The sequence below is a fragment of the Phocoena sinus genome, chromosome X (assembly GCF_008692025.1).
Source record: "Phocoena sinus isolate mPhoSin1 chromosome X, mPhoSin1.pri, whole genome shotgun sequence".
Taxonomy (NCBI): domain Eukaryota; kingdom Metazoa; phylum Chordata; class Mammalia; order Artiodactyla; family Phocoenidae; genus Phocoena; species Phocoena sinus.
Window position 1 is genome coordinate 61,976,892 of NC_045784.1, and position 25,729 is coordinate 62,002,620.

At 45.8% G+C, this 25,729-nt stretch overlaps 1 protein-coding gene across 7 annotated transcripts in view; it reads left to right on the forward strand.

Moving 5' to 3' along the window:
* NHSL2 (NHS like 2) overlaps window positions 1-15,513 on the forward strand; it is a 91,651-nt gene extending 76,138 nt beyond the window's left edge. For 6 of the 7 annotated variants that reach the window (XM_032619508.1, XM_032619509.1, XM_032619513.1 and 3 more), the window contains 3 exons: window positions 1,091-3,418; window positions 4,896-5,028; window positions 5,891-15,513. In XM_032619508.1, the coding sequence (XP_032475399.1) occupies window positions 1,091-3,418; window positions 4,896-5,028; window positions 5,891-6,215 (2,786 nt within the window). In that variant the 3' untranslated portion in view covers window positions 6,216-15,513. Of the gene's footprint in view, window positions 1-1,090; window positions 3,424-4,895; window positions 5,029-5,890 lie in introns of those variants that run through there. The other variant, XM_032619512.1, reaches the window with a different exon arrangement.
* The last annotated feature ends 10,216 nt before the right edge of the window (window positions 15,514-25,729 follow it).

The window sequence follows — 25,729 nt, forward strand, 5'->3', positions numbered from 1 at the left end:
AACCAAGGACCTTTTGTCAAGGGCAGCAACCAAATATGGAGAGCAGGTCTCCCAGGCTAATAAATTCGTTATGTATATATTTCCCATTATAAGTGGAATATAACTATGTATCTCGAATTTAGGCAGATAGATGCCTAAGGGGGGAATCATCACTAAAAGTGCCATCTTCACAAAACCATTACTGCCATTAAATGAAGGCCATCCAAAGAGCACAGACCGGAGAGATATGGATACAAATTCTGGCCTCTCCACTTACTAACTGTGAGGCCTTAGCCAAGTTCCCTAACCTCTCTGAGCCTCAGCTTCTTCATCTGTAAATTGAGGATGATGATTCCAACCCGGTGGAATGTTCCTGAGGGTCAGAGTTATTGTATGTAATTTTCCTACCATGTGCCTGGTACATAGTATGTGTTCAGCAAATGGTGGCTGTTATTATAAATTATCATAAGAGTAGTCGTCATCGTTGCCATCATCATCATCATCATCATATAACATCATCATGATATAATAATTGTTGTGTATATGAGAAAATCTTTGGGGATTTTCAACATCTGAATCGTTTCCTCACATCTGTAGGTTATTCTCACTTTTTCCTATTGCCAAGTTAAAAAGTGACAGGTGTCAAAAGTGCAACCAGACTCTGAACTTTCCAGCTGTGGCATACTCCCAATGCACTGCTGGAGCTGAAGTTCACACTGCTGTCCTTTATCAGTTCGAAAGCCTCTGCTCTCATCTCAGAGGAGGTGAACGCTGAGGTCTGTGGTCGTTTCATGAGCCTGGGGTGAAAGCCTAGAAAAAACCCATGGTAGTCCCACGTGCCACTCCAGCTCTGAAAGGCATATTCAAAGCTGGAAAGTCTTTGGAAGCCATCTGGACAATTCAAGGGCACCCTGTGACTCACTGTGTGGTGATGGGCAAGGACCCAATGTCCCCAGTATCCTCATCTATGGAAAGGAAGAACCAAGGAATTCTGACCAAGCTGTTGGCAAATGCTTCTTGGCAAAACTTTGGTGCTCCCGTCTCTTTAGTGACAGCTGCTGCTGGGGGATCCCTGGCTGCACCACTAACGTTCTGTGTTTACCTCCCCCAGGTCACAGCAACAGCCCCACAGGCAGTGTGGCCTGCTCTACCACCTCAGACATCAAGCCCAGCCATTCAGTTCCAGGAGGTGTTCACGGAAGAGTTGCCATCAGTCAGGAAGCTCAGTTACCAAATCTCACCTCGCCAGTATTGAGAAATCCTTCTAGTGATCCGGAAGAACCTCTCCAGGCACGTGGTGGCACAAAAGTCCCTGGCATGGAGAGCATGGGGATGGTGTACAGCGTCCCCAGTTCTTGCAATGGACCAACAGAATCAACGTTCTCCCCTTCCTGGAAGGGAGATGCTTTTACCTACGTGACTCCAAGCGCCACTGCTCAGAGCAGTCAAGACAATGAAAATGGAAAAAGTCCTTCCTCTGGGAATTCTTGGATCTCTCTGCACACATTGCCACCTCTGGTTCCTAAGGAGGCTGCTACCTTCTTTGTCACTCGTGATACCCCAGCAGGATGCGGTGGGTCTGCTGGCTACTCTGAGCATTCTACTCAACGAAGGCACATATCAGAACGACCCTCCAAGATTGGCCTCCTGACTGGTGATACCTCAAGGCTGGAGACAGGCCCAGGTGGGGCCAGCAGGTTCCGGGAGCGGTCACTGTCTGTACCCACAGACACAGGCACCACGGATGTGGACTATGACGAGGAGCAGAAGGCCAGTGAAGCCTGTGCCCTGCCTTATGCCAGTACAAGTTCTGAGGGCAGTAACAGTGCCGACAACATTGCCTCCCTTAGCGCCCAACAGGAGGCCCAGCAAAGAAGGCAGAGGTCCAAGAGCATCTCACTCAAGAAGGCCAAGAAGAAGCCTTCCCCACCGACTCGCAGTGTCTCGCTGGTCAAAGATGAACCAGTCCTCTTGCCAGACGGTGGGTCAGCGCTACCCAAGGACCAGAGGCCCAGGAGCCTTTGCCTCTCCTTGGAACACCAAGGACATCACTCATCCCACCCAGATACTCAGGGTCACCCAGCTGTGCCAACCTTCAAAGACCCAGAAGGTACACAATTCGCCCACCACTGGTATCTTACTGACTGGAAGTCTGGTGACACCTACCAATCCTTGTCCAGCTCCAGCACTGCCACTGGCACCACAGTCATTGAGTGCACCCAAGTTCAGGGCAGCTCAGAGTCTCTCGCCTCCCCTTCCACCTCCAGAGCCACAACGCCTTCTCAGCTTTCCATCGAGGTGGAGGCCAGGGAGGTATCCTCCCCAGGAAGGCCCACTGGGCTGATGTCACCCTCCAGTGGATACTCCAGCCAGTCAGAGACACCAACACCCACTGTCTCCATGTCCTTGACCCTGGGCCACTTGCCCCCTCCAAGTGGCAGTGTCCGGGTGCGTCCAGTGGTACCTGAGAGGAAGTCATCACTACCCCCAACATCACCAGTGGAGAAAATGTCCAAGTCACGGCTATCGTTTGACCTACCGTTGACCTCTTCAACCAACCTGGACCTGTCTGGGATGAGTATCTCCATCCGAAGCAAAACCAAGGTGAGCCGGCATCACTCGGATACAAATTTTGGGGCCAAGCTGGCCCAGAAAACTAGCCCCAACCAGCCAATCATGCCCATGGTTACTCAGTCTGACTTACGTTCTGTTCGCCTGAGGTCAGTCAGCAAGTCTGAACCGGAAGATGATATTGAGAGCCCTGACTATGCTGAGGAGTCAGGAGCTGAAGTCTTCACCTTGCCAGAGAGAAAGGCAAAACCTCCCATAGCCGAGAAGCCCCCACTGGCCCGAAGGCCTCCAAGCTTGGTCCACAAGCCACCGTCTGTCCCCGAGGAGTACCCACTAACTTCGCCTACCTTGGCTATGACCCCCAAGACCTCAATTCAACATATGAGGCCACTCCCTCAAGATATATACACGGTGGTGCGGAAACCAAAGTCCTCCAGCTTCCCTGAGGGCAGAACCCTGGGGGAGTCAACAGCACCCTCATCTCTTGTTTTCACACCTTTTTCCAGTTCCTCTGGTGCTTTCTTCTCAGGAACACAGCAACCCCCCCAGGGAAGTACGGAGTATGAGGGCCCCAAGGGGAAAGCCCTACCTGAAAGAATTAGCCTCCAGAGCCAAGAAGAAGCTGAGAAAAAGAAAGGCAAGATTCCACCTCCTGTACCAAAAAAGCCCAGCGTGCTGTACCTGCCTCTCACCTCACCTGCAACTCAAATGGAGGCCTACACGGCTGAACCAAGGCTGCCTCTCAGTCCCATCATCACCCTGGAGGAAGATGCCAAGTGTCTACCAACTAGCAACCACCTGCCATCGGCGGGTACAAGGACAACCTCCACTCCACAGGCTGACAGTGAAAGGGAGGCAAGCCCTCTGGGTTAGTAAAGTGTCTGCTGGCTTTTCCTTTCAATCCCAGGAGAGGTGAGGGTGAGGACAGAGTGCCAGGGGCAGAAGCAAATGCCCCCAGATAATGATCCTGATCCCAGGGCGACCAAATCAGTAGGGTACACCTCTTGAGGGTTTGAGTTACTCTAAATCCGTCTCACTGCCCTTGGGATCGGGACCAACCCAGGGGTGGATCTCCAAGGCCCAGCCTGGGCCAGACTACTCTGAAACCGCCAGTGCTGAGCTAGTGAAATCAAACTAGGTCTTAGCACCCTAGGACCTTAGGAGCTTATCTTCCTCCTCAGGCAGGCATCTCCTGCCCTAGGCACTGTCTCTCCACGTCACCGTATGGCACTTTTCACCAGCCACACTGAATTTAGTTTCATGCGCGGGACTCAGTACCCTCCCAGCCTGAGTTTCAAGTGCTATGGCAGGCTGGAAGGCTTCAAGCAGTGGAATATGTTACCAGCAGCAGCTTCTCTTAGTGTTTTCTAGAGGAAAGGGAGCTCATTTTCTTGGATGGTTTGAGCCTTGTTCTTCCTGGAACCTTAAGACCAGGCTAGAAAATGTTTCTCATCCTTTTGGGGGTTTTTCTCGTCTCTCTTTGTTTTAATTGTGGTAAAATACATATAACGTAAAGCTTACCATCTTAACCATTTTTAAGGGTATAATTCAGTAGGTGTTAAGCACATTCACGATGTTGTGCAACTATCACTACCATCCATCTCCACAACTCTCTTCATCTTGCAAAACTGAAGTCTGTACCCAGTCAACAATAACTCCCCATCACCCTCTCCCCCCAGGCCCTGGCAACCACTCGTCTACTTTCTGTCTCTATGAATTTGACTCCTCTAGGGACCTCATATAAGTGGAATCATACAGTATTTGTCTTTTGGTGACTGGCTTATTTCACTTAGCATAATGTCCTCTAGGTTCATCCATGTTTCTCATCCTTTTTGAAACCCTTAACACCAAACATCAAAATCTTATGGCCTTCCTTAAGCTGATTTGGACTTTCAACGTAAGTTAAATCATTGCAACTAAAACAAGCAAACAAATCAAAGCCACAGGTAATTTTAGAATCTGCTTCCTCAAACTCCACAGGCTCCATCTGAGATTCAGATAGGTCCCACTCCCACCCACCGGTTGAGTCATTGTTTTAGATTGCTCTCAGCTCCTTGAGCTTTAAAAATGATGCATTTAAAACGAGAGATTGCTCAGGCAACCTGTTGTAATGGAAAAGGCACGAGAGAACAGGGACCCAGGCTGATCTTCATCACTCCCCTCCATGTTTTGTTGGCCAAATCACTAACCTTAGGAACATTTTGTTCCCCTGCAAAATGGAGACAGCAAGTCTCTGCCCTGCTGCCCTCCTGGAGCTGCTTTGAACATCACATGAAATACATATGAGAATGTGCTTTGTCCTAACAATCGTGGTCAAAGTCATTCCTTCTGGTTCTTATGCCTAGGGAGCTCGATGGAACCAAGAACCGAAGAAAAAAGTGTAATCAGTGATAAAACAGCCGAATGGATTGCGGAAGATGATGATGATGTGTTTGTGGCTTCACGAACAACTGAAGATTTATTTACTGTGATCCACAGGTCTGGACCAATTTCCTAAATTCCTATTATAATTGCCTTTCCTTCTTATACCAGAAGAAAAACTGCTACCTCTAAGCAGAATGCTTAGAATGGAAACTGGAGACTAAGTTCAGATAACTGGAGACTAAGTTCAGATACCCACGTAGTGAACCCAGTCCAGGGCCTCACCACCTCCAATTCATTGACATCTTTGGGTGAAATGGAAGAGAGGCAGGCGGGGAAGGGAGGACCAGGTGCAGAGTGAGAGGCCCCTCGTCTCCTAGCAACCCCAGGGCCTATTGTGGCTCCATCTGCTTTCTCACAGCTCTGCCTAGAGTCAGAGACATTTAACCCTTCACAGAATTCCTTGTACCAAAAAATCTCATCAAGAAGTGAAGTGGGGCACCAGGCCGAGCATCAAAGCAGGAGCTTAGGCAAAGGGGGACCAGACGGGGACCCCGTTATTGGACAGAAGCACAAAGCACGGGCTCCATGATGAGGAAATGGGAAAGAGCCCAGTTATTGGAGTTGGAGCACCAGTTCAGAACAGGATCAGCTCATGGGCTGTCTTGATTCAGAGTCATTGAGCTACTAGCTTTGACTCCTTAAATTCTTCCTTGGTACCAGAACCTGGGCAGGACTGAGCCTGCAGGCATAGGCCAAGTGACTCTAGCTGTGGGCATTGAAAGGAATGTAGGGACAGGGGGCCAGACAAGGGACTCTGAGGACTTAGTGGAGAGAAAGAAAGCTGGTAAGTATGACTGCTCACAAGGCTGTTGCATAGAAGTTCCCAGATTGTGTCACTGGCATTCGTGAAGTTATATGAAGCATTAGGAAATGTCTGCCGCACAAATTCACTCAAAGTAAACTTTCTCTCATTTAGGTCCAAAAGAAAGCTGCTTGGCTGGAAGGAGCCTGGTGAGGCCTTTGCTGGTGGCAGCAGACCAACCTCCCACTCACCAATAAGGAACACGGCTGAGTCTCCTATCAGTGAGTTGGCTGCCTCTGCAGGGTCAAGCGGCAGTGCCAGCCTAGATGCTGGCAGAAATGATGATTTCAAGGCCTTGCTACAGAAGAAGGGAAGCAAGGCAACTCCAAGGTCCCGCCCCTCAGCAGCAGAACTGCTGAAGACCACTAACCCACTGGCTCGGCGAATTATTGCACAATTTTCAAAAGACTACGAAACCCCTGATAACCCCAGTACCTAAGCCCTGGGTTCAGCAAGCAAGGTTGAGTTACTAAGCTTGAGTAGAAAAGGGGGAAGAGAAAAAAGGTTTTAAAAAGGAACCATGGAAATAACAAAAGAGCCTGCATTTCTTTTACATTAACTCACACTCTGGACAACAGGAGAGAGGCCACATCCAGAACTAAAATCATCAGGCACTTTAATCATCTTCAGACATTTTATGTTCTCATACTTACAATCTTGCCATTACTAACTACCGATTTTCTCCTTATTTCCCCCACGTGGTATGCACTCAGAAGAAATTCTCAGATGCAAGGGCACATATGCCATCTTTTAAATCAATGACCAGGCTGCTCCATCCCTGGCTCCTATCACTGAGGGGCACAGTGAGAGAGCAGATTGGGGGCTGCCAAACCCAGGGGACACAGGGTGCCATTGCTGATTATTCACTTTCCCAGCAAGGCCCTGATGGCCCTGCATGGAGAAACAGAAGGACCCTGATGCCTCTTCAGCCACAGTATAATTCTCCGTCACAAGAGGTTTGCAGGTGTGCACTTGTTTCGGCATGAGGTTGATTGGATGGCTTTTGTCGTGCAAAATATGAATGTGACTCTGTCCTGAACTTCACACCTTTTTCAGTTTGATTGTCTACACGGAGATCAGGGTGATGAGTTTTAGTAAACATATAGACCCCCCCCTCCCCACCCCCCTTTGCTAGAAAAGGTCAGAACTGGGTTGCTTTGGATGAACCAAGCTTGGCCAACAAACAAGGCAGCCGTTTGTTCACTCAGATCTATCCAAGGTAACTCACATGTGCGCCTTGAGATCCTTCAAATGTCTGCCAACAACGGTAGCTAGTGTCTGTGCCCAGCTCATGCTGCATTCGAAGAACTCTCGCTTCATTTGCTTATAGTATTCATTACAGGAAGTCTTTAGCTGAAGGAGCAGCATCCTCAAAGTCCCAAGGAGGAGAGAAAGTAAGTGTAACTTGCCCACCACCATTCACTTCAGATTGTGGTTTGTGGTTGGTTTGGTCTTGTTTAAAGGAAATCTTCCTCTGTTTCCAAACCGAGAACGTATAGACTAAAAGGATAGATCCAAAATCTGAAAGGCAGCCTTACAAGTTGCTATGGCCCATAACCCAAAAACAGGGCTACTTTTTGCCATTTACTTTCTGCTGTTTGACCAATTTTCAATTAACCTTCTGGGGGAGAATGTAAGGACTGGGGTAAATGGGATACTGGATGCTGACAGAGTCCCAGGACAGTCATTGTGACCCCTTCTCCCCACCCCCTGCCAAAGCTTATAGACACTAACTTTCCTTGTCAGTTCAATTTTCTAAGCAAAGCAAGAGCCGTGATTCATTTGATTTTCATATGTCTGGTTTCTGGGAGGTTGGGGGGAAAAAATAGCACTGAACAAAGAAAACTGGCTGACTAATAATGGAGGATTAATTGTCCACCATTCCCAAGAGGGAAAAAGGAAAGTCAAATGAAATTGTAGCCTGCTTCACAAAGAGAGTCCCCTGACCTCTTCCTCCTTCACCCCCCCCACCCAACAGATTCATTGGTCAGCCTCTTGGAGGATGTGGAAACTGCTCCCAGAGACAAGAAGATCTTGATTTTGGCAGGTCTCAATAAGAAGCAAGCTCTTTAGCCCAACTGCCCACACAGCGGAAGAGCAGCTGGAAAACCACACTGAGTGCTGAGGGGACTTGGGCCTCTCACATAGAACCCCTAGGCCTGGGCCCTTGGTTGGTACAGTTCTGAATTCTAGACTTCTGAGTACAGGCCAGGCCCAGCACCTCCCCCTGATTTAGACAGAAGCCACCTCAAATAATAGACAGTTCTTGAAAGCCCAGTTGCTTTTGAAAGTGAACCAACTATTTAGTTCAAGGGTCCTGACCAAATTTCAGAGGCTTTGCCTGAAATAAAATAAGATTCATTCCTGGCCTTAATTTATATATGAATGCCACACACTTGTCTGCCCCGGACTCAGAATCCCAAAGGATGGAAACATTTTCCTCTGTCGGGAAATGAAGGAGTGTTTGTGCTTTTGCCTAACAAAAGTGAAAGGCTGCCGGGGCCCTCTACTCCAGAACCATTATGAGCTCTAAAGCAGAGTATGAGACTCACACAGTATAGGACTTGTTACTTCCGCCAACTTTTCTGGAAGCTTGTTTGGTACTTCTAGTGGGTTTTGCCTCTCCCCTCACCTTGCCACCTCTGGTGGTTTTCCAGAAAGATTCTAAAGCTGAATATCCAGACACCTTGATGTCTTTCAATTACCTTGAGTCTTGTTTTCCCCTGCAATACTCCGTATGCCTGGAATTTTTTAGAAGGTCTTCTACATCTTCACTATGGCCCTCCAATGCCCAGTGGTGTTGCCATTAGCATAAGAGGATTCAGGGCAGAGATGATGTGGGCAGAGGTAACACTGAGTACTGGTAATATTTATTTAATATTTTGCAACAGGTGGACCTAGTCCCAAACAACCAACCAAATTGTAGAATTTCTACCAATCTCTGATTAACATAATACCAGACAACTCTCCTAGTCCTCACACTCAACATCTCGCCTCCCCTTGGGTATCATAGCACCAACTCTGTCTTCCACGCAGGCACAAGCCACAGTGTCTGCTGCCTTGTGCACCTACTCTGCCAAGGCTGGAGAAGAGAGGCTGAAAGCCCCTTCCAGGAGGCCTTTCAGAGAAGCGACTGTTGCCGCTATTACTAGTGTGAAGAGTGATAACAATTTTTGAAGGTGGAATACAGAAGGGATACAGGTGAAATGAAGTTGGCCCCAGGAAGTCAGGTTCCAATTCAAGTTGTTTCTGTCCCTTTGTTTCCTCTGATTCTAACCAATAGCAGCAGGTGGCTCTACTGGACTGACTTCTGCCTAGGCAGAAGTAGATGCAGTCATCCCCAGGGGAGGAGGTTAATCGGTAGCTAAGAGCACTTTGCCCTTGGTGGGTGTTCATTATGTATTTGTGGTTCCAACATTGAGGGTAGGGAGCAAGTCGTTCTCAGCACAACAGGAAGCTTCGCTGCTGTCTCCTGTCCTTTGCCTGTCTCAGTCTCTCACCTGGGCCTCCCACATGGCCCCAACTTGCCCCTCAGTCCCTATTTCTTTGAACTGCATCCCTAGCCGACAGCTCACCCTTTAAGGACGCAAGACCGCAGGCAGCAAAATAGCTTGCATTAGCATACTGACCACAGATTGACCAGTTGATCTGGAATCATTACTTTGAATGTGCAGAGACAGAGGAGAGTCTGCAAGGCTCTCACAACAAGCACGTCACCGGACACCCATTTTAACTCTCCGACAACGTGGGTCAGATTGTGATCCCGCTGGACCCATCAGTCTGAGCAGATATGTCCATGCCACCTGCTCTCTTCCTCATCAACAAACTACTTATTAAAAAAACAAGTTCACAGTCAGTGCTCTGTTCCTCCAGAGAACCTTCCGTTATCATCAAGTCTGTGACAATGGCCAGGCTTCACTTTAATATGATTTGCCAGGGCCAGGACTAGAGTGGGGTGAGTGAGGTGCCTGGGGTGCAAAATTTAAGGAGGCACCCACTCTCAGGGCCATGTTAGTGCCTTACCCTCGTCCCGGCCTTGCGATTTGCACTCTATAAAGTAATATTGGTTTATCTTCTTTCTATGGACATGTATGGTTCTTCCGATTTCGGGGGGTAACTCCCCATCTGTTGTTGCACCAAATGTTTTATTGCCATCTATTTTTCCACTGCTCTAAACCTTTGTATGCCTACACATCAAAGACTCTTCAATATTATCAGAAAACATGGCCGATTTCTAAGTAACCTACTCCAAGTGGCAAGTTAGCGCCCATTTCAATAGGGATGCTGACAGGGACAGCCCTTCAGCAAAATAGTGAATGAGTTGGAGGTCTGTCATTGGGATCCTCCGTCTCCTCTGTCTGCTCCATTCCCCCCGACCTTGCTTCTTAGCACCAACTCTGAGTGCGTCCTCGTTTGTCCTCCTTCTTGCTAAGGAAAGCATGCTCTCAGGAAAGGGATAAATTCCTTTACTTTGAGATTATAAGGCTTAATGATACCTCTTTGGAGGGTCACTTGCATTTTAACAGGGAAAAAGCCTTAAGCCAAAGGAATGACGTTCTACTTGTAGAATTTTAGGCATCAATCAGTTGCAGAAGTGTATTTTTCACCATGGAAAGGTCAAATTCCCTGATGACTAACTCCCGAATATAGAAAAAACCTTAATCTCCTGGAACTAAGTAAATTGCTGATGGTCGATTAAATTCTCCTGATTCTCAGTGCTGTTCAGTATGGTTACTACCAAGGGACTCTCAGAAATGGCTACTAAAGCCACTGAGAAGGCCCAGATAATTATTATACCTTAACATTTTTACACAAATGGAATTAATACTACTTATTATTTGAGTAAAGAACACAAGGATTTAAAGAGTTTGTGAAAATGTGTCCTGTCTATGAAAGGTGAAACTGTCTAATCAGTGTCAGATCAATGTCAGCTGTCTGGTATCTCTGGTACCAGATTATTGAACTTCCTCGAGGCGCAAATTTACTGCATGCAGCCTTGGCTGCCCCCCAACGCTTATCTGTGTTTCGTGCTACTACTTCCCCTTGGTGTGAGAATGAGACCAGATCTATTCCAGAGCACCCAGTCCCTCCAAAGCCTTTGCGTGTATTTCAGCTGTACTTGACTAAACTATTTGGGATTTAAACGGATGACTGGGAAAGAGGTACAAAAGAGCTACATTTGTCAAAGGGCAGAAAAAATGATGAGGATTTTAACAAGGATATGAAATAAACAAATTTTTGAATACTCTGAAATATTTGTAGAGGAATACAGTAGGAAATGGTTATAGGCACACATTTAAGGCACTTTTAATAAGTTTAACAAAACAAGAAATTTGCATAAGTAATGGGTTATGTGAAATAGGTATCTACTTTTGCTCAGTAAAGCCCAAAACCTAGGCCAGTGGTTCTCAAAGCGTGGTCCCAGGACCAGCAGCAGCATCCCTATAGTGTGTGTGTGTGTGTGTGTGTGTGTGTGTGTGTGTGTGTGTGTTCGTTCCAGTGACGTTACTTCTTCAAGCCCCTGAGTCACTGTAGCCACGACTCTCCAAACGATTCCAGCCTTTCCCATCTTTTCTACTCTCGTTACATTATGTGATCAGTCTCTGGCCATGTGATTTATATTGTCATGTTGCTCGGATACATTTTTATTTGCTGTTAAGAAATTATCAGAATCAATTACTTGCTCAACCTGAAAAACCTTTGATTTGACTTAGCCAGCACATCTGGCCAGTTTTTGGTTTAAAAACAATTTTGTAATTCACAAATAGGAAAGAGGAAAATGTGTTGCATTCATTTGGTATTGCCAACCCTTAAATGTCTGTCTTTCCTGTGGTGGCTGTTCTCTAGGAGGGCTCTGGCAGAAATAGATTTGATTTTAAGATTTTGCATATTTGTGGAATTTGATATCAACAAATATGTAAACAAAATCTGAACTGGAACAACCAGTTAACTCCTCTCTAATTCCAAGCTTTATGAAAATGTATTCCTTATGTGGTGTTGAGCTCTTTTTAATGTTCAATTTTATAAAATGTTCTGCATGCAAACGCAGCATCGTGCTCATTGTACAAGTCACCTGACACTCATCTCCTCCTCCATATGTGTGATGGTGAAGAAACAGCAACATGTATGTTCTTACCTCTCCTGAATCAATTGTAAATTACAAATCTTTTCATTAATTTTTAAATGAGATATATTTACTCTGGCTAGTAGTTAAAATTTTATTCTTTTTATTATATTTCATTGCTACTTTTTTCTACTGACTCCAGAGCTTACTTTGGGGACTATTTCTTATTTCTAGATTGCTGTATTGATCTTATTTCTATATTTATCTGTAGTCATGGTATGTTAGAGCTGAAAGAGACCAACCTCTCCTTTTACAGAGGAGGAAACTGAGGCCCAGAAAGTCAAAAAACTTACACAAGGACTTCCCTGGTGGCACAGTGGTTGGGAGTCTGCCTGCCGACGCAGGGGACGCGGGTTCGTGCCCCGGTCCAGGAAGATCCCACATGCAGCAGAGCGGCTGGGCCCGTGAGCCATGGCCGCTGAGCCTGCGCGTCCGGAGCCTGTGCTCCGCAGCGGGAGAGGCCACAGCGGTGAGAGGCCCGCGTACCACAAACAAACAAACAAAAAAAAAAAAACTTACACAAGGTCACACAGTGGCAGGGCCCAGCCTCAATCCCAGTTCTCCTGCCTCTGGGCCCAGTGTTTTTTCATCCAAAGCACTGCATTTATGGAAGAGCCACAGCTGGCTTCTACTTTTATGACACATGAATTTCCCAGGTATTTCAGCGAGCAATATATATGCTTTAAGGAAAATGTTCGAGTTCTTTAGCTGATGAATCCAAAGACAAATCTGATTTTCAGTTTAGAAACTTTCATTTCCCTCCAATTTCAATGTATGTGCCCTACTCTATACAGTGGATGCTTTCCCTAAAAGTTATTTGAAAAATGAATTTTTATAGATTAAATTTCATTTTTTTAGTAGAGAAGTTTCCTATGGAAGGGAGTCTTCTGGTGACTTCTTTGGAAAAATGAAAAATCCTCTTGTCAATGTCCCCTAATGCCTCTACTTTTTTTTTTTCAGTGTGAACTTTTGTAAGTGGCATTTATTTAAAGTAGGGCAAACCAATGTAGGCTTTCCTAGAATCTACTTTATCCTCCCCTTCTTAAACTTTACAAGATAGTTTCAGACTGTTAGGTGCTCGTGAGATACTTAGTTGTATTCTAGAAACTTCTTGATATTTTAACAATCCCTGGGCTCAAACTCTATCTCAATCTTATCAAACGATAACCAAATTTCCTAATCAGTACTGAGCTCTGCATGCAGTTTCATTTCCAGAACATTCTTTGCCTAATGCTCCTTAGTATGACTCTCTCTTTAGCTATTCTCAGGCTTTCTTCCATAGCTCCTGTGTACCTCATTAGTCTGGTTTAGTAGAGTTGCAGGCAGTGCTCGTCAGATGGAGTGGTATTTCCAATTATCCCATTGTTCCAGTCCTTCTCCTGGACCTCCCCTGGTTTCCCTTTACAGGAACGCTCAGAGATTGGTGGGATTTTCCTCATCATCTAGACCAAGGTTTGACAAAGTTTTTCTATAAAGGACCAGATAGTAACTCTTTTAGGCTTTGTGGGCCACAGATGGTCTCTGTAGCATGGTCTTCTTCTTTGTTACTGTTTGCTTGCTTGCTTTCTTGCTTGACAACACTTCAAAAATGTAAATACTATTCCTAGCTCTTGGGCCATACGAAGCTGCATATTGGATTTTGCCTGCTTGTCATAGTTTGCTGACCCCTGGGATGGGCATTTCTGTGACCCACATGATGACTGAGTTGTGTGCTGGGTGATGTGGCTCACTGCCCTCCTATCTCCCGAGCTATCAGGCCGGCCTGTGCAGAGGGGAGTGGAAAGGGGCTGCATTTGCCAACTAGTACTCTCTGATAGATGGACTCTCTCATCTGTCTCTGTCTCTGTGTCTCACTCTCTAACTACCTCGGTGTAGAAACCCTCATTCTTTTCTTTAGATCTCCTGTACTGGTTATCCAATGTGCCTCTGCTTCCTCGAGTGTGGGGTGAGCTGGCAGGAAAGAATGGATATCTGAGGTTTCTTATTTCGTTTGTCCCAAACTGTGGTCGGGGACCCCTGCCCTGGATCATCTGTCCCACTCTGCCCTATACTGCCATCACGTGTTCAGGGCCATCTCTGGAAAGTCTGGTGGCCCAGGCCATGAAATTCCAGTTCAGTCTATTGTTTCCTAGGGGAATCACTAGCTCTCTTGGTTACAATGGCTGGTTTTAAAACCCAAAATGTCCATGTGTCCATTTTAATGTGATTTGGACCTGTTCTAGACTCAGCCCCAGCAATGAAATCAATGAGGTATGGAAGGTGTTTTGTGCCCACAGTTTTTCCCCACCTTAACCCCCGGCCTCCTAGACCCCCAGCCTTGGGGATCGGCTCCTTGGGATGCTCCATGCAGCACCTCAGCCAGCGGTCATTCAGCACACCACACCTCCTGTTTTCTGAACCCCTAAGAGGGTTCCTTAAAGCTTCTTCACATCTCTCTCATCTCACTCCCATCTCTACCTTTCATGCTACTTGGGGGGTGTAAAGCTCAGTTTCACATTTTCACATTTGATCGTATAAATATTGGGGGATACGGCTGAATGACAAGGTGTGTGCCTGTGTGTGTATGCGTGGCTTCTCCACCTGGACTATGAAGGTCCCATTTACTCGTGTATCTCACACACACACACACACACACACACACACAAACACACACACACACCCCATCCAGTTCTGTCATCAATTCTCTGGTCCAGTTCCAGGTCTGATGGGGCTGGTCAAGGAGGAGGGATGGTGGGGCTCCTGAGGCATTTCCCTTTTCTTGTCTCTTGAAACCTTCTTTCCACTGGCTTGTGCTGGAAGCCATTTGAAGAAACTCCTCTGGGGCAATTCTGGACAGGCCAACATACAAAGAGCTAGGACTTTAATTCCATATGAACTCTGTCACTTAGACATACCTCTCAGGCTGCAGGATTTTTTAAAACTAAGAACATTGCTTCTTGGGACCTTTAGTTTGCTTTCTGTCATTTGAGCCCAGGGATTTACCCACTTACTGAAATCTAGATTTTAAAAACTCAAGACACGAGTAACTTTAGGATTTCCTTATTTGAAAGCATCCATGAAACAGTTTCTTTCTGCCTTTTGTTTAGGATTTCCAGCCTTAAGAAGGAAACCAGGCTTGCACCTTGGACTCTAAAACAGCAAAAGTACCACGCTTGCCAAAAGCAAAATGAGGAAGGAGGATTGGCTAGGCCTACTCTGCATAGTCAGGAGAAGGACTTTTGTTATGTTAGCGCTCACCATTCAATGCTTACTGAATGCCAACGGTGCACTCAAGAAAAATAAGGGAGACAGGAATTTGCAGACCGAGATCCTAAACTGGAAGGCAGAGATAAGGCAATTCCCTCAAGTGATGAGAATGTGTCCCTGGATAAAAATATCAAGAAGCAGCAAGAGAGATTGTCATCCCGGTCTTTTTAGAATTCCAACACAAAATGGAAGGGAGCCCTCTGTGGGGTGATATTACAAAGGTTTTTCTTGTCTTTCTTTCTTTTTCTTTTTTTTCTTTAAAAGAAAAAGCATTCCTTACTGGCTTGCTACCAGCAATTGAACTGTATTCTTTATATAGCTAGAGCTGTTTGTGTCTTCTTAAAATAAACTTTTTCTGTTAAAATCATTTTGTTTCACCCTCTGATTCTCATTGTAGCAATGATGACTTTATCCAGACACTAAGCCCAGTTTGTGAGTATGTTTTCCAGACCACACAAGTGTGGGACCCACAAACATGAGCTTTGATTCTCACAAACCCCTGAGAGCCCAAAACAGATACGCGGGACACAGTGTCTTGCAGAAACCTGGCCCACCGAGCTGTGAACCTAAGTTATAGGGGCAGGGAATATGTCTTTGAGGACTTTGTCTCAGGGATTCTAGTTCAACTGCTCCTAGAAGCAACAAGGCGCCTCAGACAGGCACAGCTCTGGTGAAGTAGGCACCGGTCACCAGGCTCCTAAGGAGAGGAGGTTGCCATAGCAACTGTGCTCAGGGCATGCACTCCCTCTTTGTTCTCTGGCTCAATGAAGCCACCCAGCAGGGAAGACCAGAGTGAGTCAGGGCTGGGAGCAAAAAACACAGACCAGATGTGGCCCAGATCACTTCCATCCCTCAAGAAGGGTATGGTCCCACCATGCAGGTGATGACAGCTATATTCAAGGGTCAAGTCCCATCCAAAAGGAGCTTTGTTCTCTGGTGCCAACTGGCTCAGGCCTCTAAGGCTGAGGCCCTTGCGGCCAGTATCCTTGTCTCCCCAGGCCCCGTGCTAGCTCACGTCCCCTGACACCACTGGGCTGATCTTTCAAAAAGACACCACAGAGCCTGAAACAACCTAGAAAGCTTACAAGGGAAGGGAGAGGGGCCAGGGCTACTCTCAGACAATAGCAGGTGTCAAGACTTAAGACCAAGATCAGAGAAGAAGACTGGCTCGAGGTGGGCCTCACAGCAAGCAGTACCTCAGTGAGACCCTGTGGTTCAGGGGCTGGTGTTGACCCCGGCAGGGTCTGGGCCTGCTTGTGCCCCCCCACCATGAGCTGGGGGAGCTTTGAGGGATTGACCCACACTGACCAAACTCATAAAAGGCATGTCAAAGCCAGGGGCTGGTATATTAACCAAAGAGAGAGTACACCTTTAAAGCACAAGTCCTAAACAGGAGGCCTGCAAACTGAATTGAGTTCTCATACATTGCCAGGAGTACACAACATTGGTTTTTAATTTTTCAAAATGTAGATGGGGCACAAACTTTCCACTTTACCTAGTTTCCCACCACTCCCTGTTTATGAAGCCCAACCAGCTTCATTCATTTATATCATGTGCCAGGCTCCTGAAGGCATTTGAGCCTTGTTGTGGGTTCGGTTCCCTGGGAAGCAGACTCGGGAATGGAGTTTGGTGCACGGGATGTTTATTAGGAAATGTCTCAGGGATTGACATCTGTGGGAGAGAAGGGAAGGAAATAAGCTTAGGCTGAAGAAGGAAAAGGCAGCAACGCAGGTGCCACAAAGCCTCAGCTGACTCAACAGAGAGCTCAGGCACTAACGTGACCCATCAGAGTTGTCCCGCATGGGCCAAAGGCAGGCTTTCACACCCCTGCTTCAGTCAGTCCCTGGGTGAGGTGGCTTTCTGCAGCAGAGGCAATCTCCGAAGGAGTTGACAGCTAAAGACGGTTCTCGGCTGACAGCACTCCGAGCAGCTGGGGCAATATCTGCCCCTGAAGGGGGATCTGGGCAACACAGTTTTGTGTCCATTACAGGTGTCTTTCTCCCAAGCACAGCGCAGGTTAAACACTTACAAATTCTTATTTTCTGGTTCCTACTCCTTACCTCAGAAAGATTACAGTTTGTTTGATGAGGTTCATACCTTCCTCAAATTGTAGTCACCATGTCGGGATAGATACCAGTAGCCTTAATTGGCCTTTGGCGTTTCACAAGCCTCATTCATGCCCATTAACAAACCTTCTCCAAGGGCATGTCACAGATGCAAATGGATAAGTAGAGCCATCATAAGATACCAGGAGTAAAATGGCGCCAGCATCTATCAAGCACCTGCAGTGGGCCAGGCATTTCGTGCTCCTCCAGCCACTTCTTTTATTCATCCAGTCAGCAAAAATGTAATAAGCTCCTTCTACCTGCCTGGCAGGGTGCTAGATGCTGAGGGTAGAGTAGTGACGGACACAGACACCATGCCCATCCCTCATGGAGCTTACAGGCGAGTGGGGCCACTGCTGAGACTAGTTCAGTCTGCAGCCCTGGGGACCAGGACCAATGGGCCACACGTTCCTGTTATCTGGGAGTCACCACCCTGGATATGAACTCCCTTGGTCATCCCTTTTCTCTCAATACTGATTTCACTGTGCTCTAAGCTTCCACTCTCCTACCCAACCTTCCATTGCCCCACTCCCTCCCATCATTTTCAACTGTGCCCACTGGAACCTCAATTCTAGGGATTAATAATTACCCCTACAGCTCCAACATAAAGCATCCCTATGCATTCCTTAACTGAGATCTCACTCTCCCCTAAGAACTCCACTTCTCCTATAGGACTCTCCCCAGAGATTCCTTCCCTCCCCAAATACTTCTGCATATGGAGGTGGAGTGGGTCCCTTACTTACTCCCCACTGTACCTTCTAGACCATGATTGCTGAACCTCTCAGTCACTCCCCTTCATTCAGTCTTCCTCTCCACCCGTAGACTTGCCAAAATCTGGGGTCACTTCAACCTTCCTGTGGAAGACCCATTGCAAATCCCTGGCTTCTTCCTCCTTTCCTGCTCTCCTCTTATGGCCTCCTCTCCTGCTCCAGTCACCCACTCTCAAGGTCACAAATGAATCTTGTCATCCTCCAGAATTGCTATATCACTGAAATCTTAACTTTAGTCTTCCACAACCTCCTAGCTTTCCAGCTCTCTCATTCAATTACTCCATGACACTGTTCAAGTTAATTGAGACCTCCAATAACTTAACACATTAATTCATCCAATATTTAGTAGGCATCTAACACACCCGACACTGTATTAAGTACTGGAGATACAGCTTTGAATATGACAAACATCATCCCTGCTCTCATGGAGCTCAGTGTACTTTTCCCTTATATTATAGCCCTTCCCTCTCTTCTAACTTCTTCCCCAGTTAGTTCAGGTCTATCATTTTGACCACTCTCTTGCAAACATCCTCGACTTCCTTAGTTCCATTGTCCTTCCTCCCACCCATGAGGTACAAGCCCCCTGGATCAATCCAACTGTCTACATTCTCTGTTCTCACACCCAGGCTGCTGGAGAAGACCACGCACAGTCATGCAAACTGGTGTTCTCTTACCGAAAAGGGGCCTTTGGCTCTACTCAAAAAAAAAAAAAATCGATCTCTCTCATTCCATAATCAGCTCTCCTATTCATCACAACTTCAAACATCCACTTTCCTCAGAGTCAAAACCTTCCACTAGTCTCCCCTCCCTGCTTCCTCTCCAGCAGATGATGTTGCCACCTGCTTCTCAGAGGAATTAGAAGCCATCAGAGGGCAAGTCCTCTACCTTAGTAACATCAAGTCCACAATCCCACCTGTGTGCACTCACTTCCTTATCCCCCCTCTATCCTGTATCTCCAACATCTCCTTTTCAATGAACATTCAGTCAACAAATATTAACTGAGCACCTACTATATGAGAGGCACTCGTCTAGGAGCTGGGACTATAATAGTAAGCAAAACAATCAAGGTTCCTGTCTTTAAGGAGCTTACATTCTAGTGTGAGGGAACAGACAACACACTGGTAAACAAACAAGCGAGATGATTTTAGATTATTAAGGAAATACAATAGGATGTTATGATAGAAAGTAATAGGGGAGAACTATTTTGGATAAGGTGGTCAGGGAAGGCATTTGTCAGGAGGTGATGTTTGAGCTGAAGGGAACAATTTGTGTTTTAAACACATGAAGTTTGAGATCCTTATTAGTTATACAAGTGGAAATACCAAGTAGAGAGCAGATTATGTGAAGCTGGAGCTTAGGAGAGAAGTCAGGGCAAGAGATATAAATTTGGAGCCATGAACATATAGGTATATTTGGTGCCATGGTACTGAATGAGCTGACATAGGGAGAGAATGTAGATAGCGGAGAGAATCAAGACAGAACTGTGGGAAGCCTCGAATACTTAGAAACTGAGTGGAAGAAGAAGATCAGCAAAGAAAATTGAGACAGAGCAGCAGAAGGAGAAAACCCAGAGAATGTGGTGTCATGAAAGCCAAAAAGGAAGGTTTTATAAGAAGTAAGGAATGACCAACTGCATCGAGTGCTGCTGAGAGATCAAGTAATATGATACAAAACAGAAATAGACTCATAGACATAGAAAACAAACTTATGGTTACCAAAGGGAAAGGGGGGAGGGATAAATTAAGAGTTTGGGATTAAAAGATACATACTACTATATACAAAATAGATGTCAACAAGGACCTACTGTATAGCACAGGGAACTATATTCAATATCTTGCAATAGGGAAAAACCAAGATGGCGGAGGAGTAGGAGGACGTGGAGTTCATCTCTCTCCACAAATGCATCAAGAATACATCTACAGGGACTCCCCTGGTGGCGCAGTGGTTGAGAGTGCGCCTGCCAATGCAGGGGACACGGGTTCGAGCCCTGGTCCGGGAAGATCCCACATGCCACGGAGCAACTGAGCCCGCACGCCTAGAGCCCATGCTCCCCAACGAAAAGCCACAGCAATGAGAAGCCTGTGCATCGCAAAGAGTAGCCCCTGCTTGCCGAAACAAGAGAAAGCCCACATGCAGTGACGAGAATCTAACGCAGCCATAAATAAATAAATAAATAAATAAATAAAAAGAATACATCTACAGGAGGAGCTTCAAGATGGCGGAAGAGTAAGACATGGAGATAACCTTCCTCCCCACAAATACATCAGAAATACATCCACACGTGGAACAACCCCTACAGAACACCTACTGAACGTTGGCAGAAGACCTCAGATCTCCCAAAAGGCAAGAAACTCCTCACGTACCTGGGTAGGGCAGAAGAAAAAAAAAAAAAACAGAGACAAAAGAATACGGATGGAACACGCACCAGTGCGAGGAAGCTGTGAAGGTGGAAAAGTTTCCACACGCTTGGAAGCCCCTTCGTGGGCAGAGACTGCAGGTGGCGGAGGGGGAAAGCTTCGGAGCCACGGAGGAGAGTGCAGCAACAGGGGTGCAGAGGGCAAAGCGGAGACATTCCTGCACAGAGGATCGGTACCGACCAGCACTCGCCAGCCTGAGAGGCTTGTCTGCTCACCCGCTGGGACGGGCGGGGTCTGGGAGCTGAGGCTCGGGCTTCGGAGGTCAGATCCCAGGGAGAGGACTGGGGTTGGCTGTGTAAACACAGCCTGAAGGGGGCTAGTACGCCACAGCTAGCCGGGAGGGAGTCCGGGAAAATGTCTGGAGCTGCTGAAGAGGCAAGAGACTTTTTCTTGCGTCTTTGTTTCCTGGTGCGCAAGGAGAGGGGATTAAGAGCACCGCGTAAAGGAGCTCCAGAGACGGGCGCAAACCGCGGCTATCAGCGCAGACTCCAGAGATGGGCATGACACGCTAAGGCTGCTACTGCAGCCACCAAGAAGCCAGTGTGCAAGCACAGGTCACTCTCTACACCTCCCCTCCCGGGAGCCTGTGCAGCCCGCCACTGCCAGGGTCCCGTGATCCAGGGACAGCTTCCCCAGCAGAACACATGGCTGGCGCGCCTCAGGCTGGTGCAACTTCACCCCAGCCTCTGCCACCGCAGGCATGCCCCGCATTCGGTACCCCTCCCTCTCCCCGGCCTGAGTGAGCCAGAGCCCCCGAATCAGCTGCTCCTTTAACCCCGTCCTGTCTGAGCGAAGAACAGATGCCCTCAGGTGACCTACACAAAGCGGCAGGGCCAGATCCAAAGGTGAACCCCAGGAGCTGTGCATACAAAGAAGAGAAAGGAAAATCTCTCCCAGCAGCCTCAAGAGCAGCGGCTTAAATCTCCACAATCAACTTGATGTACCCTGCATCTGTGGAATACCTGAATAGACAACAAATCATCCCAAATTGAGGAGGTAGAATTTGGGAGCAACGATATATATTTTTTTTCCCTTTTTCTTTTTTTGTGAGTGTGTATGTGTATGCTTCTGTGTGTGATTTTACCTGTATAGCTTTGCTTTTACCAATTGTCCTAGGGTTCTGTCTCTCCATTTTTGTTTGTTTGTTTGCTTGTTTTAGTACAGGTGTTAGGTCTTCTTATCATTGGTGGATTTGTTTTTTGGTTTGGTTGCTCTCTTCTTTCCTTCTTTCTTCTTTTATGACTTAAAATATTTTTTAATAATTATTTTTTATTTTAATAACTTTTTAATTTTATTTTATTTTACTTTATCTTCTTCTTTCTTTCTTTCTTTTTTTTTCTCCCTTTTATTCTGAGCCGTGTGGTTGACAGGCTCTTGGTGCCCAAGCCAGGCGTCAGGGCTCCGCCTCTGAGGTGGGAGAGCCAAGTTCAGGATATTGGTCCACAAGAGACCTCCCAGCTCCATGTAATATCAAATGGTGAAAAGCTCCCAGAGATCTCCATCTCAACGTCAAGACCAGCTCCACTAAAGACCAGCAAGCTCCAGTGCTGGACACCCTATGCCAAACAACTAGCAAGACAGGATCACAACCCCACCCAAGAGCAGAGAGGCAGCCTAAAATCATAATAAGGCCACAGACACCCCAAAACACACCACCAGACATGGACCTGCCCACCAGAAAGACAATATCCAGCCTCATCCACCAGAACACAAGCACTAGTCCCCTCCATCAGGAAGCCTACACAACCCACTGAACCAACCTTAGCCACTGGGGGCAGACACCAAAAACAACAGGAACTACGAACCTGCAGCGTGACAAAAGGAGACCCCAAATACAGTAAGTTAAGCAAAATGAGAAGACAGAGAAACACACAACAGATGAAGGAGCAAGGTAAAAACCCACCAGACCTAAGAAATGAAGAGGAAATAGGCAGTCTACCTGAAAAAGAATTCAGAATAATGATAGTAAAGATGATCCAAAATCTTGGAAATAGAATGGAGAAAATACAAGAAACGTTTAACAAGGACCTAGAAGAATTAAAGAGCAAACAGGGATGAACAACACAATAAATGAAATTTAAAATTCTCTAGAAGGGATCAATAGCATAATAACTGAGGCAGAAGAACGGATAAGTGACCTGGAAGATAAAATAGTGGAAATAACTACTGCAGAGCAGAATTTTATAAAAATGAAAAGAATTGAGGACAGTCTCAGAGACCTCTGGAACAACATTAAATGCACCAACATTCAAATAGGGGTCCCAGAAGAAGAAGAGAAAAAGAAAGGGATAGAGAAAATATTTGAAGAGATTATAGTTGAAAACTTCCCTAATATGGGAAAGGAAATAGTCAAGTCCAGGAAGCACAGAGAGTCCCATACAGGATAAAACAAAGGAGAAACATGCCAAGACACATATTAATCAAACTATCAAAAATTAAATACAAAGAAAAAATATTAAAAGCAGCAAGTGAAAAACAACAAATAGCATACAAGGGAATCCCCATAGGGTTAACAGCTGATCTTTCAGCAGAAACTCTCCAAGCCAGAAGGGAGTGGCAGGACATATTTAAAGTGATGAAGGAGAAAAACCTACAACCAAGATTACTCTACCCAGCAAGGATCTCATTCAGATTTGATGGAGAAATTAAAACCTTTACAGACAAGCAAAAGCTAAGAGAATTCAGCACCACCAAACCAGCTTTACAACAAATGCTAAAGGAACTTCTCTAGGAAGGAAACACAAGAGACTGAAAAGACCTACAATAACAAATCCAAAACAATTAAGAAAATGGGAATAGGAACATACATATCAATAATTACCATAAGTGTAAATGGATTAAATGTTCCAACCAAAAGACACAGACTGGCTGAATGGATACAGAAACAAGACCCGTATATATGCGGTCTACAAGAGACCCATTTCAGGCCTAGGGACGCATACACACTAAAAGTGAGGGGATGAGGGAGGGAGACGCAAGAGGGAAGACATATGGGAACATATGTATATGTATAGCTGATTCACTTTGTTATAAAGCAGAAACTAACACACCATTGTAAAGCAATTATACCCCAATAAAGATGTTTAAAAAAAAAAAAAAGTGAGGGGATGGAAAAAGATATTCCATGCAAATGGAAATCAAAAGAAAGCTGAAGTAGCAATTCTCATATCAGACAAAATAGACTTTAAAGCAAAGACTATTACAAGAGACAAAGAAGGACACTACATAATGATCAAGGGATCAATACAAGAAGAAGATATAATAATTGTAAATATTTATGCACCGAACATAGGAGCACCTCAATACATAAGGCAAATACTAAGAGCCATAGAAGGGGAAATTCACAGTAATACAATCATAGTAGGGGACTTTAACACCCCACTTTCACCAATGGACAGATCATCCAAAATGAAAATAAATAAGGAAACACAAGCTTTAAATGATACATTAAACAAGATGGACTTAATTGATATTTATAGGACATTCCATCCAAAAACAACAGAATATACTTTCTTCTCAAGTGCTTGTGGAATGTTTCCCAGGATAGATCATATCTTGGGTTACAAATCAAGCCTTGGTAAATTTAAGTAAATGGAAATTGTATCAAGAATCTTTTCCGACCACAACGCTATGAGACTACATATCAATTACAGGAAAAACTGTAAAAAATACAAACACATGGAGGCTAAACAATACACTACTTAATAACCAAGAGATCACTGAAGAAATCACAGAGGAAATAAAAAGTACCTAGAAACAAATGACAATAAAAACACGACGACCCAAAACCTATGGGATGCAGCAAAAGCAGGTCTAAGAGGGAAGTTTATAGCAATACAATCCTACCTTAAGAAACAAGAAACATCTAAAATGAACAACCGAACCTTACACCTAAAGCACTTAGAGAAAGAAGAACCAAAAAACCCCCCCAAAGTTAGCAGAAGGAAAGAAATCATAAAGAAGGGAGAAGACTCAAATCAATAGAATTAGAAATGAAAAAGGAGAAGTAACAACTGACACTGCAGAAATACAAAGGATCATGAGAGATTACTACAATCAACTCTATGCCAATAAAATGGACAACCTGGAAGAAATGGACAAATTCTTAGAAATGCACAACCTTCCGAGACTGAACCAGGAAGAAATAGAAAATATGAACAGACCAATCACAAACACTGAAACTGTGATCAAAAATCTTCCAACAGGGGGCTTCCCTGGTGGTGCAGTGGTTAAGAGTCCGCCTGCCAATGCAGGGGACACGAGTTCGTGCGCTGGTCCGGGAAGATCCCATATGCCGCGGAGCGGCTGGGCCCGTGAGCCATGGCTACTGAGCCTGCGCGTCCGGAGCCTGTGCTCCACAACGGGAGAGGCCACAACAGTGAGAGGCCAGCGTATGGGAAAAAAACCCCAAAAACTTCCAACAGGGCTTCCCCGGTGGCACAGTGGTTAAGAATCTGCCTGCCAATGCAGGGGTCGCGGATTCAAGCCCTGGTCCAGGAAGATACCACATGGTGCAGAAAAACTAAGCCTGAGCGCCACAACTACTGAGCTTGCACTCTAGAGCCCGCACCACAACTACTGAGCCTGCGTACCTAGAGCCAGTGCTCCACAACAAGAGAAGCCACCAGGATAAGACTGCGCGCCGCAACGAAGAGTTGCCCCCTGCTCACTGCAACTAGAGGAAAGCCCATGCGCAGCAACAAAGACCCAATGCGGCCAAAAATAAATAAATACATTTATTTAAAAAACAACATCTTCCAACAAACAAGACCCCAGGACCAGATGGCTTCACAGGCGAATTCTATCAAACATTTAGAGAAGAGCTAACACCTATCCTTCTCAATCTCTTCCAAAATATAGCAGAGGGACGAACACTCCCAAACTCACTCCACAAAGCCACCATCACCCTGATACCAAAACCAGACAAAGATGTCACAAAGAATGAAAACTACAGGCCAATATCACTGATGAACATAGATGAAAACCCTCAACAAAATACTAGCAAACAGAATCCAACAGCACATTAAAAGGATCATACACCATGATCAAGTGGGGTTTATCCCAGGAATGCAAGGATTCTTAAATATACGCAAATCAATCAATGTGATACACCATATTAACAAATTGAAGGAGAAAAACCATATAATCATCTCAATAGATGCAGAGAAAGCTTTTCACAAAATTCAACACCCATTTATGAGAAAAACCTTCCAGAAAGTAGGCATAGAGGGAACTTACCTCAACATAACAAAGGCCATATATGACAAACCCACAGCCAACATCGTATTCAA